Consider the following 19,946-nt stretch of genomic DNA (forward strand, 5'->3'; position numbering starts at 1 on the left):
GTTCCTGTCCTGACTTCCTTCAGAGATGGAATGTGAAGTGTAAGTCAATAATTCCTTTCCTTCACAACTTGCTTTTTGGTCATGATGTTTTTGTCACAGCAACAGGGACCCCAAGTGACCAGACTTTGAATGCCCAGCGACCATATAAAGGCTGGGGCACATATGGCAGCCATCTCTAAGCCTAGCGCTCTGGAGACACAGGATCCCCAAACGAGCCGGTAGTCCTCCTAGCTGGGATCAGCAGGCTCCAGGAAGACTCAGAGAGAGAGAGAGAGAGAGAGAGAGAGAGAGAGAGAGAGAGAGAAAGAGAGAGCGAAAGAGAGCCTGCCTCAGTAAATACAAATCAGAGATCATCACAGAAGACTCCCAACAAGAACTCAGGACCTTCATACCCGTGTGCATACATACACAAGCATACACACACCGGAACACACATACACATATGCCTGGACACGTGTGTGTGCTACACAGATGTGAACATGTAAAGGTACATGCAAAAACCAATTATGATAGCTCTGAAAATGTCTTCAGTGTGGGCACAGAGACTCCACTGCCACACAGGAGCTCGGCCAGGCCGTATCCAGCGGCGAGGCATGCACGTCTGACTTGAGGAGGCGAAACGCCCACCCTAAGGAGAATGAGAAAGCAACGCAGTACTGTGCTTCCATCCGTTGGGCTGCCCCTGAAAGAAAACAGCAAAAACACAAACCTGGCCAAGCCGTGACAGATGGCGCCATCCTACTCAACCCAGAAGAAGGAATTTCTGCACTATGCCACAACGTGGATGGATGTGGAGGACATAGTAGGTAAACCAAACAAACGGAAACCCAGTTATGAGAAGACAAACACTGAATTCCATGAAGACTCTGAAAGGGTCAGATTCCGAGGGGCAGAGGCTAGAGTGGTGGTTGCCGGGTCCGGGGCCAGGGTGGAGGAGGAGTCGTTTCTAGGCGGGAATGCAGTGTCACTCCCATCGGGACATCGGTTTCGTCACGCTGCGTGTAGAGGGAGAAACTGCTCACACACCCTAGATGGGCCGTCTAGGTGCAGCTAGTGTGGACTGTTCACACTGCAACAAAACTGTACAAGATTAAATAATAAAATTTCCTCCAAAACCAAAATAAAAGAATACTACTGTAGGAAAAAGAAAATAAGATGAAGAAAAAAACGAGGAAACAAGAAGAAGCATGGCCGTGAAATGATAGGAAGACCCACACAGATTAACGCTGATATTAAATATTCAATGTCTAAACAATAACTTAAAGGCATTTTATTAATATCATTTTTAATGAAACAATTTGATTTTGATGCAGGCTTTCCTTTATAATAAATTGGTAAAAAAAAACATAGATGAAATGCAAGAGGCTACATTAAATACATGAACTCTAATTAACACGTAGTTGAAATGCCCACATGAGAAAAAGTTACCAAGATACCAACAGATGTCACATCCTGAGAACAAGATAATTCTCTACAAAGCCTAACAATCCTAAACATGCATGCACATCTACTTAGATCACATCCCCAAGTCCCACTCCATGAGAAATAAAAACTATGTTCACACCAAAACCCAACACACAGATATTTGTGGCAGCTGCTTTAACAGTCACCAGTACCTGAAATCACCTGCTTGCCTGTCATCCAGGGTGTCACAGCTTCTGTCCAACCAGGAGACGGACATCACCCAGCGCCCTGGTTTTAGTTCTTTGACAACTTGACACGGCTGGAGTCCACTGGGAAGAGGGAGCTCCAGCTGGGACGTGTCCCCATCTGAATGGTCTGTAGGCAGGTCTGGGAGGCTGTTCCTTCACTGATGGCTGAGGTATCTACTCACTGCTGTCACCTCTGGCCAGATGGTCTCATCTGCTATAAGAAAGCAGGAAGAGCAAGCCAAGAGGAGCAAGCCAGTAAGCAGCACCTCTCCACAGCCTCTACGTCAGCTCCTGATTCCAGGTTCCTCTGAGTTTCAATCCTGTCCTCATTGAGCGAAGGACTGTGATGTGGAACTCTGGAAATAAACCCTTTCCTTGTCAAGCTGCTTTTGCTCAAGGTGTTTTATCGCGGCAACAAAAGGCAAACTAAGGCTCCCAGCAACTTAAAAATAGTAAGTTTTAATCTAAACAAATAGCCACTTCCCCATTACAAGAGACTGATTATGAACAGCAGAACTCCAAGGAGCCCCTCAGGGCAGAGGGAAAACAGGAAGGCCAACTTGGAAGGGGCCCTCTCCCCAAGACTGCCAGGAACTGTGCAGCCCAGCTAAGGACTGGAATTCTGCCCTTCCAGCTGTTGCTCCTGATCTCCTGACTGACCTCTGCTTGTCAGTGGTGTCAACCTGAAGGTCACACAGTGGACTGGTCTTTGAACTCAAGCTAGAGGGTGAAAGGTCAGTCTTCCCAGGCAATAAGCCTTTTCTCTTTGAGTGGCCTTCCAGGAAGTTTGTAGACTGCCATTAGACCACTGAGGACCAGTTGGCATGCCCTCAGGAGGTGCCCTTGCAGAGGGCCGCGTGGATCTGTTGACTTCAGCTCTGTGAGGACATGGAGGACTCTATGATGACAGCTCTGTGATGACATAGAGGACTCTTTCCACGCTTAGTCCTTAAATTGGCCCTGTGGTGAAGCGTCACTTCGTAAGAGAAGAAAAGCTGCTTGTTTCATGGTTGGGAAGTAGGAAGAATGAGCAGCGGTAGGGTTCCCCTCCTCAATTCAAGGGACCAATATGAACATGACTCACCTTGTGACGAGGCCTGGTGCTAGGTTAGACCCTTCACTCGTGGGTCTCCGGGATGAAAACCTCAGCAAACCACATGACTCTTTTTGTTTTTCCTAGGAGGTAGGTAGAGGTGGCATGCGATTTCTAGACCAGGACAACATGGGGCAGTCAAATCTTTACACACTTCTCTTCTGACACTGTGAACTTGGGGGCCACACGGAGAAGAAGGGCGTCCCCACCCACACTGGACTGTAATGAAAGAGAAGCAAACTCCGTGTGCCACAGGCTTGCTGCAGCTGTCCAGACCCTCAAAAGAGAGACCTCTCTTCCCGTCCCTTACATGCTGCATGCTCTCCTCGGAGACTGCCACCGGGCGCTCTCAAGAGCTTTGACTAGGGAAGCTGAGGCAGTTCAGGCTGTGCGGAGAGGGTGACCAGCTCCCTCCATGTTTTTCTGACTTCTTTCTCCCGCATCCCTGCCCTGTCTTTCTTGCTCTGGACCTCGGTCTGTGTCAGGGCAGCTCTGGGCTGTGCAGTGAGTGCCGCATGACTAAAGATCTTTGAGAAGAATCCACCATTGCACACGGGACATTGACTTCTTACTCCAGGTGGCGAGCTTTCCAACATCTCTCCGGAGCTTTTATTCCTCCTCCTTTTAGAGCTAGAATCAATGTAGTGTTCCCTTTTGTGAATAGGAGCATAGGCATTTCTTGAAGGAATAGAACACACTAAATGGTATTGATAACTTAGCATCTTTCTTAGTTAAATGAGAGTTGGTGTGTGTGTTTGTGGGTGTGAGAGAAAGAGAGACAGAGACACACAGAAAAAGAGAGTGAGAAATATGCAGAAAAGAGATTTCTGGAGAAAATAAATTTCTGGCGTTTAAGCCACATAAACTAAACTAAGACATAAGATATAAATTATGACAGCTGGAGCTGATACTTCAGCATGCCGCACGGAAACAGGCGACGTAAAGCAGACTCACTGGAGTAAACAGACTCACCTGGATTTGATCTCCTCCTGCTCTTTCTTTTTCTTGGCCCCTCGGGCTCACCATAAACTGTCTTCCACATGTGCGGTGTAATGCCACAAGAAGGTCCTCGCCAGAAGACAGCCCCTTGATGCTGGATTTGCAGTGCACAGACCTGGGAGCCAACGAATCTTTGAATTATGAATCATTATGAATTACGCAGTGATCTTCTGATGTATCTACAGAAGGTGGGCTATGACGACCACAGCATTTCCCTGCATCCCACTAGCCCATCAATGCATTTATCCAAACAACAGTTCTTCTGGGCAAAGAAAAGCCTCTTCCACAGGCTAGCGTTTGTTGTCTACCGCCTCAGTGAAACTCCGTGTTCCATGAACTTTAATGTTGTCATCACTCTCAGGGAACGGGAGCAAGAAAGAAAAGCGCGAATCGTCCCAGAAGCAGCAGGAGAACTATTTGACCTTCCCCCGCACAGAGGGTGTGGTGAAGGGGGGGCTGAGGTGGGAAGGGAGGACTCCACCCTGGGAAGAGGGGCGAGAGTACTTGTGAACTCGCCTGTTGCTCTGGGCTCTGCTGTCCTTGTGACATGTTCTCTGCCTGAGGGTAACCGGTAGCAGTGTGCTCGGGCAGAGTAAAGGGATAGGCTGCGTGTTAAAGCTTTTTTAACTTCAATAAATGTCAGTTGCATTGAGGACAAACAACATACTAAGAGAAGTAAAGCCTCTACATACATGGGAGATTTTGACCATCAATATGATGATATCCTTGCTGTACTGTGGATGATGGACTTCCTATATTCTGTTGCCACTTACTTTACTTACTTTTTTAAAGCCTATCTTTAAGACCAAAGACATCAACTTTATCATCACCACCACCATCAAAAATACAACCAAGACTAGAGAGAGGTTTAAGACATGTCTAAGGTCACACAGCTTCAAGTGTCTCCTTCTCGAAAAATACCAAGTCCCAGGCTGGGCATGGTGGTGCACCTCTTTAATCCCTACACAAGAGAGGCAGGCAGATCTCTAAGTTCGAGGCCAGCTGGGTCTACTGATTTAGTTCCAGGATAGTGCCAGGACTACACAGAGAAGCCCTGTCTCATTAAACGATAGATAGATAGATAGATAGATAGATAGATAGATAGATAGATAGATAGATAGACAGATAAAAGCCAGTTCCCATAGGGAATTGTCACACTAGACTTATAAGAAAATGGTGTTAGTCTGGTGATGGGTGGAGCCTCCTTTGCAGGCTCACATTCATGTACATTCCACCCACCTTGATACATCCTCTTCTGTTCAGGTTGGGGTGTTTCTGGAGTTGGCTCTATCCCTCACCAGAGCTGTGTCTCTCTGAGCTGTAGAGGCACGACTTTGAAAGGACAGAGTTCAACTCTCTTGTCCTGAAGGCAAGGTCAAAGCTATTGACTCCTCTCCAGCTTGGGGTACAGGCTTTCAATTTAGGGAGATAATATAGCAGAAGCTGATCCAAGACCACACAGTGTAATTGCTAGCTGAGGACTTGGAAAGAGAATCATTCTCAGGATATTGCCAGCTAGTTCTCTATCGTGGACCTTCCCCGTCTCCCTTCTTCCTAAAAAAGAACAGAAATTTCAGCTTTGATGAGGAAACAAGAGCTCAAACAAAGGATGCTTTAGGGACAGACACACTACACAAATATTTTCTGACAGAGCTAAACACTGTGGCAGAAAGTGGTGTTGATGGTGCTGAAAGCTATTTTAGGAGGGTTGCACCTTTCTAATGCCTCACATGATCGTGAAGACAATTATGTGAGGTCTAATCATTCTTCTTCAGGAGTATCTCTGAAATAGAAGTCAGCACTGGGGCTACAGGTTAAGAAAATAAAAAAGGAAGACTCCTCCCCACCGAAATCACTGCTTGTCGCTGTGTAGCTGAAGCCCTGGAGGGTTGAGATTTCCCCGCAGGGTGTACCACCTTCAATTAGTCCCAGGAGGGCAGACAGGACATGGTAACCTAAATTATAAGGTATCTAGCAGACAGGGAAGTCTGATCATTCCTTCTTCACCACCGGACCCTTTGTGTGGACCAGTTTCCACGAGCCTATGGCTAGGACCACAGTGATTACAACTGGCTCTGAGCGGGGTCAGAACAGGGCAGCCTTTTCTACCAACAAAGTCATCTCGACTGTTGGATCATGAGCACCAGGCGGCTGCAAAGCTTTGTCAGACATGAGGCTCAAATACACTTTATTTACCTGCTCTGTGCACGCTTCTTTTAAAATCTCCTTCAGGCAACAGTCAAGCCTCACTGTCAGTTTAAGTGGATTTAGAACCACCTGGCAGACACACTTCCGTCTGTGAAGATGTTTCCAGAGAGGTTCACAGGAGGAGTGAAGAAAAGACCCATCCTGAATGCGAATGGATTTATCCCACGGTTCCAGACTGGCTGAACAGGGAAGAAAGAAAGGGCTGTGCACAGTGCTTACACCTCTCATCTCCAGCCACAGCACGGTGAGGAGCTCTCATGAGCGCACCACACTCCCTTCCTGTTATGGGACACAACATCCAAAAGAAAGAGACAGAAAAGCAGAAAGGGGGAAATTTACCCTTTCTATTGCTAAGATAAAAGACACATTTTTTTTTTCAGACACTCAGAAGCTGTCTGACAACAAAGAGGAAAAAATCAAATGGTTCCATGCACCTTCCATAATCGCTTCATTCTGGAATCTTTATACTCCCTCTTTAGCTGACATCAACCAACTGATGTCTTTCTTTGATGAAGTGAAGAATATATGGACTTGAGAATATATGGACTTGAGAATATATGGACTTAGTTTGTGACTCTTGAGAGAGTGCACCTCAGGCTTTGCGTTGCTTTTAGTCTGGAGCCCCACCTGGTTTCATTGTGAAGCATTTGGGCAACTGTCATTTGATGAACTGGCTTTGTCTTTCAGAATTCGGAGCCACCTGGATTACTCTTATTATAAGAAATTCTAATTTCTTGGGGAGTATTGTTTCAATACTCTGATATCCAAAGGGCGGGCAGTCTCAGCTTCTACTAGGGGAAGGAGAGGTGGAAGAGGAAGGAGGACAACCATGTTTCTAGAGTCAGACATGAGAGTTCAGCAAGCAGCCACGTGGAAGAAGGGAGGCAGCTTCAGAGAAAGAGTAAGCAAGTCTCAAATACAGAGAAAGTAGATGTAGGTTCTGACTAAAATCCAAAGAAATAGAAAGAAAAGAAGAAAAAGAGAAAGTTTGGTCTTTCTGAGTTGCGACTTGGGGAGGCACAGCAGGTGCTGGTGGTGCAGCCTTTAATTCCAGCACTGGGGAGGCTGAGGCCAGAGCGAGTTCCAGGGCAGCCAGGGTTACACAGAGAAACCCTGTCTCAAAACGAAACAACGAAACAAAAACAAAACCTTCAAAACTAAGTTAAAAGCAAAGCAAAATAAAACAAAACAGAAAACCCAACAAGACTTTGGAAGGCAGACAGAGTTTCAAGGCAGGTCTGTAATGGGTGCACCCAGGGTGGGGATTCTGGGAAGGAAAGGTACTTCATCTTACTAGGAAGTAATTATTCCCACTTTCTTCACATGAGGGGTGGTCCCTTGGCTAGGAGTTTGAAGTATTAGGTTTTCACCAAGACTGGAGATAGAGTCCATTCTTTTAATCAGGAGGAAATAGCTTTGCCTTAATGGGCCTCAACAGAGCCCTATCAAGGCTGCTGTAACCTTGCCCTTTAGGAGGAGGTAACGGTAAAATCATTGACAAAACTGGCTGACTGTGGAATGGATATAAGCTGTTTCCACCTCGGGAGTGTAAAGGTCGAACTCTAAAGCTTCGCAGCAGGACGGATTTGTGTCCGTAAGGGATTAGCTACTTCCACCTGCACCCCTAGCCTCCAGGTGGGGACACTCAAGTCGGAGGAGCTCAGAAGTCTGTTTTCCCTTCCGGGATCCCCAGCCTCAGGCAAGGATGCCCTGGAAGCTGTTCCTTCTGGCTTCCAGCCGTAAGCTGTCTCACCAGTGAGTGTCCATCATCCTTAACACTGTGCCATCTGTGTGACAGGCCCAGGTCAGCTATGGCTCTTTTCAGCACATTTGCTATTTATCAGGTCCAAAGGCAGCTCCAGTTCCCCAAATTCCAAAGGGCAGATTGGACAAATGGCTACCGGTGGTGCCTCTTGGCATATCAAAGCACAGGCCAGCCTCCGGCTCCCTCAGTCTCTCAAGCACCTGTTCCACAGGCTGGCATCCTGGCTCTTCTCACCTCTTCCCCTCCCCCGTGCTCCCTGCAGCCCACTGGCTTCTCTCCCCTACCTATTCATTCTCCTTATAATTTCGCTGCTTCTCAGGGTGCTCACCCTCTCCTGATCTCCCTTTCTTTAAGCCCTCTCCATCCCCTCCCTTTCTCAGCTCCACTCCTGCTTCTCTCCTGGCCAGATCCAGTCTGCTGGCCAGCTTCAGTCTACGTCTTTTTCTGCTTTCTCTCTTTCATGTCTACAGTGAGAACCTTCCCCTTAACCACGGAGCAGTCATGTTATCAGTTTAGACAGTGTTGTGCTGCGCTGTTCGGGTGGCTACCGTAACAGGAAAGCCAGAAATGTCTGCCCTTCTGTGGCTGTTGAGCCATTGGAGATAGAGAGACGAGGGGGTTAAGGAAAACTTTACTGTCATTTTGCTAACCAAGGAACACAGTACCTCTTCATCTTGCTGCCCGCTAGGGAGAATCTGTCTAACCAGCTGCTTCTTAATTCACGCTTTCTAAAACAGCATGAGGGGAAACCTACTCTGCTCCCCTGGGCCCTGAAAACCATCTCAGCAGCAAGCGTCTGGCCAGGTCACGTTTACGTTTCTGTTTTGAACCTGTTGTGTAATAAAAATCACCCTTCTCAACATGCCTGAATTGAAACGTGTGTGAAGGTGGTAGGCGGAGCAGGCAGTGCACACTGCTCTTCTGTCCCTTTGAGTGTGACGCTTGTCCAGGCTTGTGTTCACGTGTCTCTAACGATTATTCACACGAAGCACTTAGAGTCAGGCATGTGCCAACGCCGTGAACTCTAAACTGTGCCCTAAAATAAATAACTAAAAGAATTAAAGCCATCTAAAAAGTATGACTGTGAACAGCTGTGAAGGTGTTCTTAAGAGAAAATGGTTCCTGCTTCCTCGGATGTCAGTAATTGGAATTTCCCCAGAAAGGCTAAAGCCTGCTTCCAGGAAGAGGAATTGCTTATTTCCAGGAAAGAGATTTCATATGTCAGGCCTCCTTCCTGGAGTGCTGAGGGACCCGACAACTGACAGCTGAATTATGGGCAAAGAATACCTTGATAAGACTGGGCAGTAATGTGCCCTCTTGCCCTTTGTTAAAATCAAACATCATATCAGGACCTGGGGAGACGATGTAGTGGGTGGGCGGGGTCTCTGGACCTCTCTGTTCTTTTCCCCAGCCTGGAACAAATCTCCTCTCCCCTCTCTTCATGATTGCTTGTCTAATTGAAATAGTGGACAGGCGTCTGAGCTGAGCTCCTCAGGGCTGCCAGGGCCCAGGATCTGGTTCTCACAGCCCTGGCAACAAATCTCCTCAAGTAGATCTAACAGATTTTTAGTCAATTATTAATGATTCTCCATAAAAAAGATTATATCGTATGCACATGGAAAGAATTTTACTTTCTCAAACCAACCCGGGTACCCTTTTCTGCATTGCCTAAATGTGCTGCGTAGAGCCTACGTGGAGGCGTCCAACAGAAGCAGCAAACAGTCAGACCAAGACTGACTGGGCAGTAACTTGCTGCCTGTGGGGGTTATCATATCAAGGGCCGATTCTCTCTCTCAGTCCACCTAAATGATCTGTATGACTTTGGCCCTCACCCTGTCATCCTCACTGATGTTGGATTCTATGTCAAGGTGTGCTCCACCCTGTTGGGCATCTTCTTGGATGACTGACCCTTTCATTTCTCTAAGACATCCCTCCCTCCTCCCATCAGTCTTTGTTACCTCAGAGCCTATGTAGGGTCTGTTTGTAAAACTAATCCACCCTTCTGTCCACATTGTGGCTGTGTTATGTCTTCCTCCATTCGGTTCCTTTCTTTCTTCTGCCTTAAAGAATTTCCATTTGTAAATGAAGTTAGGAAGTGGTTTTGCAAGGTGCTCTTGTCAGGAGAGGAGCGCCAGCAGGGAAGACTCAAGAGAGGTGCACCGTGGCCTTGTCCACAGCTTGCTTGCTGTTTGTGACGTCCTTGCTTCAGCTGTCTTTAGGAGAATACGTATTAAAGCTGTAGGAAAATCTGGATTTCTGAAGCTGCTTCTCCTTTCCCTCTACACCCTCCTTCTCCTCCTCTTTCTATTTATTTATTTATTTATTTATTTATTTATTTATTTATTTATTTATTCAACTGTCATATCTGCTCCTCCATGGAATGAATACAATTACCCACTTCCAGATAAAGAATCTTTGACAAAATCCATTCTGGATCTCACAGTCCATGCAGATACTTTTTCTTTTCTTTCTTTTTGGTACAGACAGACCACAATAATAAAATGGGTGCCTATGGAGTTTGAGGATCCTGGGAACATTTTCACAGCTGGGTTTTCAGATACACTCATGCAACTTCTTGTTTATTTTTCCCCCTTTGTGGAGACTGTTGGTTAAGTTTACAGATATCCTTGTTTCTTCCATGTACTACTGGCCAGAAACTCCAGTGTTCACTATCTTCCTGGTCCTTGCCTCTGCCTCCTCCTCCTCCGTCTGTGAAAACCATCTGAAAGGTCACCAGGACTGTCCTGTTTTATCCTCACGGCCCAAGGCAGTTATTAACAGCTCTTCATCCCCAGAATTGCCTTGGTTTGAATGTTAACCTCATGGTCAACAGCTTGTCGCCAACTCCAGAGGGTGCTATCCTGCAGCCTCCCATTAGGTGGCAGTGTGTAGCCTGGCAGGAACCTTCTGAGCGAGCTTTTCATTCCCAAAGTCAGATCAAAGCAAATAATTAAGTGTGGGTCAAGAGCTACCTGCAGCTTTGCCTGGTTCCAAACAGGTGAGGATAGAGCGGGAGGTGAGGAGGAGCCGGGACAGGACAGGTGGCTCCTTCCTGGGATCTAAGAGGGCAGAGAGGATTCCCTTCCTAATTAAAGGACTTCAGTGCTTCAGGGAAAGAGCGTTGAAGGAAGAGTGATTTCCCTTCATAGGTTTCTCCTCGAGTCACAGGCGGATGAAGGTCCTCAGTTTAGAGCCCACACTCTAGCCAGAAGCTGAGCTGGCTGGACATGGCTGGCTCTCAGAGGGCCTGAAAGGATGCACCTGCAGCCTCACAGGACTCGGCTGGGAATGACTTCCGGATTGCACATACACTACCTGTCAGTCAGGTGATGTGAATGCAGACCCGCCCTGCATCAGAGGCATGGCACACACCGACACCCAGGTGTGTGATGAGAAGCCCACAGGCACAGCTCTTGCGATGCTTGTGGCTTTTAGTTCCTGGCACTGGTTGCCGCTGGTGATGGTCCCTACATGTTTGGAAGCATCATCGTATGTGAACGAGTCCTCAAATTCCACCCAGCAGGCACCCGACGCTCAGTTTGCTGCTTCCAGCTCAGACCCGGATGCAAGGATATCTGTTTTTGAGCTGGATTATGACTACGTTCAAATTCCTTGTGAAGTCACACTCTGGATACTGCTGGCATCCCTCGCGAAGATTGGTGAGTCATCAAGCACGTTTGGGGGGATTGCTCTTACCTGAGGTGTCATGTATGCATGTCTTCATAGATGAGTGATGAGTTAAGTGTACATTAACTGTTACTTGTAGGGCTCTAGAATTACATTCCCTGGTGGCAATAGAGAGCCAGGGCTGTTTAAAGCCTCAGGACTGTGTCGGAAGTCTAAATGCATACTTCTCGGCCCTGCATTGTCTTGACTCCAGATTTCAGGAAGATGACCACTTCTCTGTCGTGTAAAAATCTCATGCTCGGTGTCTGAAATGATAGGAAAAATGTAAAGTATACAGAGTTCTGGAAATGCCAGAGACTGAATAACATCTCTTTTATAAAATAGTCTTCCTTCATTTCTAGCCACATAACTGTAATTTGTTGATGGTTCTAGCTATTTTTTTCCAAGAGGCTTATGCTTCTTTGGAATCAAGGGCTGAAATAACCACAGGCAACTCTTATACCTCAGCAACAACCTGCTAAATGGTCAGCTTGTACAAGTGCATTCCCTTGTGTGCGAGAGTATGAGTAGAGCCGGCTCTCTGAGAACTGTGCTCAGCTCCGAGCAGGGGCAGGTGCCTGTCACTAGCCAGATGGATGATGAGAATGTGCAAAGTGTTTTCCCGTGATACTTTTGTGCCTATTTATAAGTATTGGAGAGTGTGATTTGTCTCCCCTGCTCTCTCCCACAACCCTCCACCCCTCCTTTTGATGAGAGGCAAAGTTGGTCTGGGTACTTAGGACACAGACCTGTCGCTGACAAGCAGTGCCCTAATCTCCTGAAGGACATGCAGAGGTGGGGGAGGGGCCAGTTCATCTTGCTTTGTGTTTGCTTGTTCTCTAATGTGCTGAGGATGTTCAGAATTCACTGTCAAGAAGTATGAAGAGACTGGGGGGGGACTGCTGCTTAAGGGGCTCTTGGCTAAATGCTGCTGAGTTTCATGACGATGTAACTCAATGTGAATTCAGAAAGGAAAGTTATTAAAGTTGATCATCAGTTGGAAAATACTTATTCTAGAATGATTTTTATAGTTGCTAGTCTTCAGGAATCTCAATAATTCTGTACTCCATATATATATGGGAACAGAAAAAGAAAAGAGGCATATTTATTAAATACATATTCTGAGCCAAATATTGGGCCCAATATTCTATAGGAAGATAAATAGTAATAGTTGTGAAGATTATGGTAACTATGGTGATTTTTAAACTTTAACACTTAAGGAATGCCCAGCAGTATTAAGTTATAGATTCTGAATAATAACACAATTTTAAGCCTTATTATCACCATTATCACCATTATTTCTCCCCTAGTCAGGTGCATTTGCTGAGAACCTGTGCAGTGTCTGGAAACAAGCAAGTTGGACCTCAAGGATCTAGCTTAACCAGGGTAGGGGGTTAACTTAGGACTCACTAGTCAGCCCTGTGACAGGAAGATATCAAAGTGTCCCCCATTCCTTTTAAATACCTAACTATAAAAACACAGACATTATAGAACACAAACAATTAAAGGCACTTCTGACTTTGTGAGTTATCTTTCATTTCCATCATGTTTCTTGGAATATTACAAGAACTGGAACCATCTGGAAGGGTGGCATTGAGGGCAGTCTTCCATTTCTGGGACTTTATTCTTTCTATTTTCCTCTCAAGCACTGATACTGTGAGAGTTGAGAAAAACTGACTTTGTGATTCTGCTGTCCTTCCTGAAAGAGGACAAATGTTCTAAAGTGTAAAAAGCATCTTGTACTTCCCGTTGCAACATGGCCTGTTCCTGCTGCAGGGCCCCACGCCCAGTTTGCCTTAAGGCAGGTAGATGCTGGGTCCATTTTGGGAACTTCAGTTCAAGGAAACAAGGCCGGAGTGGTGAAACACAGGCCGGGTAAAACACATCAGGCTCTTCAATGTCCATGGGACAAACTTAGAAATTAAGTTTGATTGAAATAAACACAAATTGAAAGACAAAGGTGGAGAAGAAAAGAAGGAGGCCGAGAAAGTTATGATTAGAAAAATGAGAATCCAGGGCTTGAAATGACCTTGAACAGGCCTTAACGCCAGTGAAGTGTGACTGAGTGGCATCCTTTGGAAATAGTCACACGTCAGCCTGCCTGTATACAGTGGATCCATTCAAAATAGTTCCGAGGGAAACCCGTATCTTCTCTTTGTAAAGCTAAATATAAAATTCTCCAAGGAGACATCCACTGCTTCCCCAGTAATCTGTGGGAAGAAAACTACATCAATTTGAAAGTCAAGTACTCCATGATATGGCACAAAACCATCTTCTAAGTTTTTCTTAATGATCTTCCCAAGTGACCGTTGCCCAAGCTCGGTAGACCGTCTCTTGGTGATGGAGAGATGTGTCTGCCAGGACCATCGCCACCTCTGCTATTTCATGTTGTGGAGAGGAGAATTTCAAGGGCAACAACCAAACATGCCTTGTGCCGGTCTGGCCTGCCCTTCACCCGCCCACACTAGGACGTTGGCTGGCTTGATCCTGGCATGCCTTGTATGGGCAGGAACAACTCCCCAGACACAACGGTCTTCACAGACACAGTGGTCTTGTCGGTAGAGGCTTTACCTGTCTACTGATAGCACACCCACAGGGTAGCACAGTAACCGAAGAACAGATTTTGAGAGGATGTTTAAGATCCAAGGTATAGCAGGAGTTAAAGAGAGCAGTGCAATCAACAGCATGAGAAATGTGAGGACTTACAGAGGCCCTGGGTATAGAAAAGAGGAGGAAGGGATGGATTTTAGGGATAGATAAGGAAAACGGAGTGAAGAGATCTGGGTTGACTATATAACTGGCAAAGTCAACACGGGTGTTATATGAGAGTATGACCCTAATTCCTTCTTAGTGGGCCTGGCTGGCAACATCATTAGTTAGGTGTGTGTTGGGGGTGGGGGAGAATAAAGACGTTTTACTTCTGTGATAGTGTGGGACAAAAAGAGATCTAGTGGCCTGTCAGACTGCTTGAGCTCCTCGCTGGGTTTTGCTGATGCACACTTTTCCTCCACGTCTCTTTTTCCCGGGTGTAAGAAGCAGCAAGCAGGGAAGGGTGCGCCCGCAGGCCGCGACTGGTGCTAGCGATGTTAGCACACGCATGCTCTTATCCGAAAACCCCGAGTCTCTGCGTCTGACGGGACGCCCTGCATGCCGGCCATGCCTTCTCCATCCCAAAAGGCCAGCCTCTGTCTCCCCCAAACACTTGCACTGAAGTCATAACAGCAGCCAAAGTTATGAGGTAGCAGCAGAATCGAGTTTGGACACGGCCCTCGGGGGCACACTGAGACCGCGCTCTGTGTTCGCAGGGTTCCACCTGTACCGCAGGCTGCCCCACCTCATGCCCGAGAGCTGCCTGCTCCTCGCGGTGGGCGCGCTGGTGGGCGGCGTCATCTCCGGCACCCACCACCAGTCGCCTCCGGTCATGGACTCCAGCATCTACTTCCTGTACCTCCTGCCGCCCATCGTGCTGGAGAGCGGCTACTTCATGCCCACGCGGCCGTTCTTTGAGAACATCGGCTCCATCCTGTGGTGGGCAGGCCTGGGCGCGCTGGTCAACGCCTTCGGCATCGGGCTGTCCCTGTACTTGGTCTGCCAGGTCGGGGCCTTCGGCCTGGGCGACGTCACGCTGCTGCAGAGCCTGCTCTTCGGGAGCCTGATCTCGGCCGTGGACCCGGTGGCCGTGCTGGCGGTGTTCGAGGAGGCGCGCGTGAACGAGCCGCTCTACATGATGATCTTCGGGGAGGCCCTGCTCAACGACGGCATCAGCGTGGTGAGTCCCGATCTGTCCCTGGACGGGCGCGGCTGGGGCCGGGAAGAGCCTTTCCCGAGCGGCCACCGAGGCTGGGCTGCCCGCGCCCACCTTGGCCATCCGTGCCACACCTGTGGCCTAAACTCTGGTAACTCTCTGAAGGACCTGCTCTGTGTATCTACCTGCTCTATAGAGAGAGCAGGAACAGAAAATGCACAATTCAATTTACCTTTTAATTCAAGGCTTTTTTCTGTACTTAGCACAGAGAAACTTATTTGTAGCCATCTGGGTGTACCTGTTGGCCATGACAGTACTTTTGTTTGTAATACATGTACATATGTATATATGGGTACACACACACACACACACACACACACACACACACACACACACACACGAGGCCCTAGTTAATGTTAAATAAATAACATTCGTCTGGTCATTGAGACTCGACGGAGCAATTCCAGAAATAAATCAGCTTGCGTGGCACTCAGTCACGCGTCACATAGAAAATACCAATGAGGGCTCTCTGCTTAGCAGTTCTATAGTGAGCCTGGGGGCAATAAACAGCCCAGAAAGAGCAAGACTTAGCAGCAAGTCCCGGAAGTGTCCACAGCCTGGGCTGCTGGATATTCAGGGAAAGCTAGGCTCATTGATCAGTTTCCCTGAAAACCACAGCACTGGCAAGCTGTGGGCCTATAAGGCGTTTATACGTGCTTTTCCTGCACTGTATTCTTAAAGCTGAGGCTCCTGCAGGGAGGCAAAGCCAGATTACCTTCACTGTCGAAGAGAATAGTATACAATTCCGAGTTGGAAACAGGAGGCTCCCACTGTCTGCTCCCTGTTTATGCAAAGAGCAAGCCCTTTGACCCATTCGCCCTTTCCCTCCCAGTCTTCCTGGCATGCAGGTGTGCGCATACCCTCCTGCACAGCCGTCAGCGTGCACTGTGGCAGGTGTGACAAATACCGGGGGACCGTGTCACACAGGCTCCTTAGCGGTAGCCACTTCAGAGTCTTTACATTTCTCTTTGGTATTAACATAATTTATTTTAGAGTTTCCTTTATGGATGGCTATTTACGTGGTTTCTTTTTGTGCTGTCGTTTTTACAAATAATGTCGCAATAAATGTGATTTTTTTTTCTTCCTGGCCCTGGGACTACTTTAAAACAATATTTTGTTAGCAGTGACTTGAGCAACTAAGTGAGGTTAAGCAGCGTATAGACTTAAAACTTGATACATGTGACTGTTTCAGTCTCTTCCTATCTACCCTACTGTCTGTCGATGAGAAGTTACCACTCTGGAGTTGTGAAGGTGGGCAAAGGCATGAGCTGTGCCTTGGTTTCTTTTCTATCACGGTGACAGAACACCGTGACCAAGGCCACGTGATAACGTGTTGGGCTGGGGGTTGCAGAGGGCTAGAGTCCACCGTGGCAGACGAAGGAGGCTGAGAACTCACCTCGTCTTCCTCAAGAAGGACACAGAGAGCATCCTAGAAATGGTACAAGCCTTTTGAGATCCCAAAGTCCACCCACAGTGACACACTTCCTGCAGCAAGGCCACACCCCTTAATCCTTCCCAGACCGTTCCACTCACTGGAGACCAGGTATTCAAACATATGGCCCAACGGGGCCCGTTCTCCTCCAAACCAAACCACTGAGACCTGAAGTGGTACGGAAGGCTCCAACAGCAGGTCATCAGGAAGTGTGATTACAGTCCTGGGGGGCGGGGACATCAAGCAGCACTCAAACCATGTGGCCTGCCCTAGTGAAAGGAGCACACCAGCAGAGCCTGAAGGGGCCGGCAAGAGCCCAGAGACTGAAGGGGGCAGGTCAGGAGCTGATGCGCCAGGCAGAAGGCTGGAGTCGCTCTGGTCCTCAAAGCTGTACTTGAGCTGTGTGGAGGAAAACTGACCGACCAGCAGGGAATGTGGGAGCACTGCCTGGAGTTCTCCCTTAGAGTGAGCTGGCTGTTGGAGGTGGAGCCGTGGGGATAAGAGGAATTTGTAGCCAGTCTGGGCACCTCTGAGTTTTTTCCAAATGCCAAGGTAACGAATGGCATTGAACTTGGTGACCTCAGCCACCATGCTTTTCCGGAAAGGTTTTATCAGCTTCTGTTTCTGCAGACAGGGCTGGCTTCATTAATTTGCCCAGAACAAGGTTTGCTTTATTAGGGGCACAATCACGTGGTACGCAGAAATTCTCGCTGAGAAATCATCTTTATTCATGACCAAAGCAAGTTCTTCCCTGCTGCCGCTGACAGAGGGCCAGCTCTTTCCCTGAGGATTCTCCAGCAGCCTGTCCTCATGGCTTCCGGGGGTGACCCCATCGCCCGTGACATTTGCTTGACTTTCCCAAGGTTAAATTGCTTCCATGTAGATCTTTCTAAAGAATGGCCATTTCACACTAAGATGATAACTTCTGAGTGGCCACAGCATCTGCTGTTGTGAGCTGTGCTGGGCACGTCTGTGCCACACTGGCTCTGGGGAGGCTGCCCACACATTCATCTTTGGTCGCCCACACAACAGTGAGTATTGAGTGTGTGCGGGTGCCTAAGTGAAACCAGAGAAGCCCAGGTCCGGATTTAGAAAGCAACTGGTATTTTCCGTCGTCCAATGGTATTTTGAGCTGAGGGCTTTGAGCTCACCCTTTCATTGAGCAAAAAGCCTGCCCAAGGGCAGCAGTCACAACCTGGCAGAAGGTCCAAGTCACCCAGTGGTGGCCTGTGGCTGAGGGCTACAGGAGATGGCAGGACAGAGCTTACTTCTAGAACTGTTGAAATATTCATGAATCTGATTCACCGTGAATCAGCCAGGTTGGGGTTTAAGCTTGTGATTTCCCATGTGTTCCTTCCTTCTAATTTTTCATGTTATGGCATTGGTAACTAGCACGTGCCTTCAGTGTCTCACAAGCAGAACAGAGGCACGAGCTGGAGAAGTATGTATTACTGCTCTGCACTGTGTCCTGGAGACCTGTGGAGATGAGGGTGGATCTCATGAGAGGAGAGAGAGAGAGAGAGAGAGAGAGAGAGAGAGAGAGAGAGATCTACAATAATCATTTTATCAGGACACACACACCAAGGTATGATGTTGTCTGACTGAACTGTCTACAGCTCTTTTTAAAAATAAAATATTTCTAATGTTGCTAGAACAACACCCTGAGATCTGCAGTGGAGTATCATGGTTGAGAGCCCAGAAGAAGGCCAAGAAGGAGCCACTCAGTGCAAGGCCCGAGGTGACCAGCTTCATATTTACTACTTCATCAAATCTGTGGGTCTTATTATGAAGCATGAAAAGAAACCCTCCATTCAAAAATGAAGAAAATCAGACACTAGCAGTTAAAATACCTCAGGCTACAGAGCAGACAGCCCTGGGTGCCCAGCTCTGTTCCTTCCATCCCTTTCCATTTTCTTTTACCTTTTGAAATTCCAACCCTGAGCTGCAACAGGGAGGAGAAATCCACACCTCTCAATGATCGCACTGGGCTCAGTTGAGCACGGCTGCTCTTCTGTTTCTAGAAATGGGCCAACTTAGTGGTTGCCACACAGGCTTCAGGCAACCCTACTCGCTCGTGTCTCCTTTTGGTGTAGAATTGGCGTAAAGACATTCTTAAGCTCACAAGGTCGAGAAGAGAGTGGGCAACCTCTCCTTGCTTGCTTTTATCAGCCACCCATTCCCTTCAGCGGAGGCCATCAGCAGAAATCAGTAGAAACTGATGGCCTCTCTTTCACTCTGACTGGATTCTCTGTGTATGCACATTCTTGTTGCTAGTGCTAGAGCCCCATCTAGAGCTCATTGCCTCTCCTCTTCCTCATCTATCCCACAGTCCTTGCTTTTCTGAGAGGATTCCTGATGGCTTCTTGATTTCTATTCCAGCTGATTCCTTTGGCATCTACACTGTGGGACCCATCACTTAGTTCTGAGCAAAGAGTCCCCAGGGGTTCACATGGGGGAAACGCCCCTGGATGCTTGAGGGGCTGATGCAGTCTGACCTGGTCACGTTTCTGAATAGTGAGCAGTGGCACGGAGCTGCCTCCCAAGTCGGCCCCCTGTTCATGAGGGGAAACTATCCTTGTTCTCTGGTGGGCCGGGAGGCTGAGCTGTGCTGTGCTGCTGAGCTGGGACGCTGAGCCGAGACATTGAGCTGGGGCTAGGGCTAGATGAGCTGAAATCAATGCACTTCAGTAACGATCTTTCTGGCTTGTGATGAGTTCGTTGAGATGTGAGATTCCACCCTATGTCCATGTGTGTTTTAACCAGTTCTTGCAAGAAACCCTAAGGTATCAGAGTGTGAGGGGATAGAGCCCTATAAATACATTGTTTTTGAGCAAGGATTTCAAGGCAGCTTCCTTATATGTGAAATGAGAAGGAATAATCCAACCTGAGGGGTAACTGTGGAGTCACAGAATGGGACTTCTGGACATCTGGCACATGGTAGATGTTGGATAGATAGCCCTTCTTCCCCACAATCCAGAGGAAGACCCACACCAAAAAAGAAAAAAGAATAAGCAACCTTCTACTGAGCACAGAAATGAAGGTGTAATCTTGGGCAAATGGAGCACTGAATTCTTGATTGGTCAGCCCAGGAGTCTGTGACGTGGGCAGGTGCAAGTCCTTCCCAGAGCGCTTCCAGCTCACTGGAGGCATCGGAGGGGTCAACCCCACCCACGGGCCCCAACTTTTACCTTTGCCAATGTGCTGTCAGCCAAAGTATTGGAGGTTTATCTGGAGAGCTTTCCCCTTAACACTGTAACATGGAACTGGCGCGCACGCTTGTGTGTGTGTGTGTGTGTGTGTGTGTGTGTGTGTGTGTGTGTGTGTGT

The 19,946-nt window shown here is 47.8% G+C and overlaps 2 protein-coding genes across 2 annotated transcripts in view; both read left to right on the forward strand.

Moving 5' to 3' along the window:
• Il18rap (interleukin 18 receptor accessory protein) overlaps positions 1-7,695 on the forward strand; it is a 36,642-nt gene extending 28,947 nt beyond the window's left edge. The window contains exons 11-12 of the mRNA XM_055608050.1: positions 4,106-4,205; positions 7,581-7,695. Coding sequence (XP_055464025.1) covers positions 4,106-4,205; positions 7,581-7,695 — 215 coding nt within the window. The remainder of the gene's footprint in view (positions 1-4,105; positions 4,206-7,580) is intronic.
• Positions 7,696-11,078: 3,383 nt separating this feature from the next.
• Positions 11,079-19,946, forward strand: part of Slc9a4 (solute carrier family 9 member A4) — a 35,831-nt gene continuing 26,963 nt past the window's right edge. Inside the window, exons 1-2 of the mRNA XM_055608059.1 lie at positions 11,079-11,376; positions 14,689-15,152. Coding sequence (XP_055464034.1) covers positions 11,079-11,376; positions 14,689-15,152 — 762 coding nt within the window. The remainder of the gene's footprint in view (positions 11,377-14,688; positions 15,153-19,946) is intronic.

This window comes from Psammomys obesus, unplaced genomic scaffold (assembly GCF_907164565.1).
Source record: "Psammomys obesus unplaced genomic scaffold, mPsaObe1.curated_primary_1811, whole genome shotgun sequence".
Taxonomy (NCBI): Eukaryota; Metazoa; Chordata; class Mammalia; order Rodentia; family Muridae; genus Psammomys; species Psammomys obesus.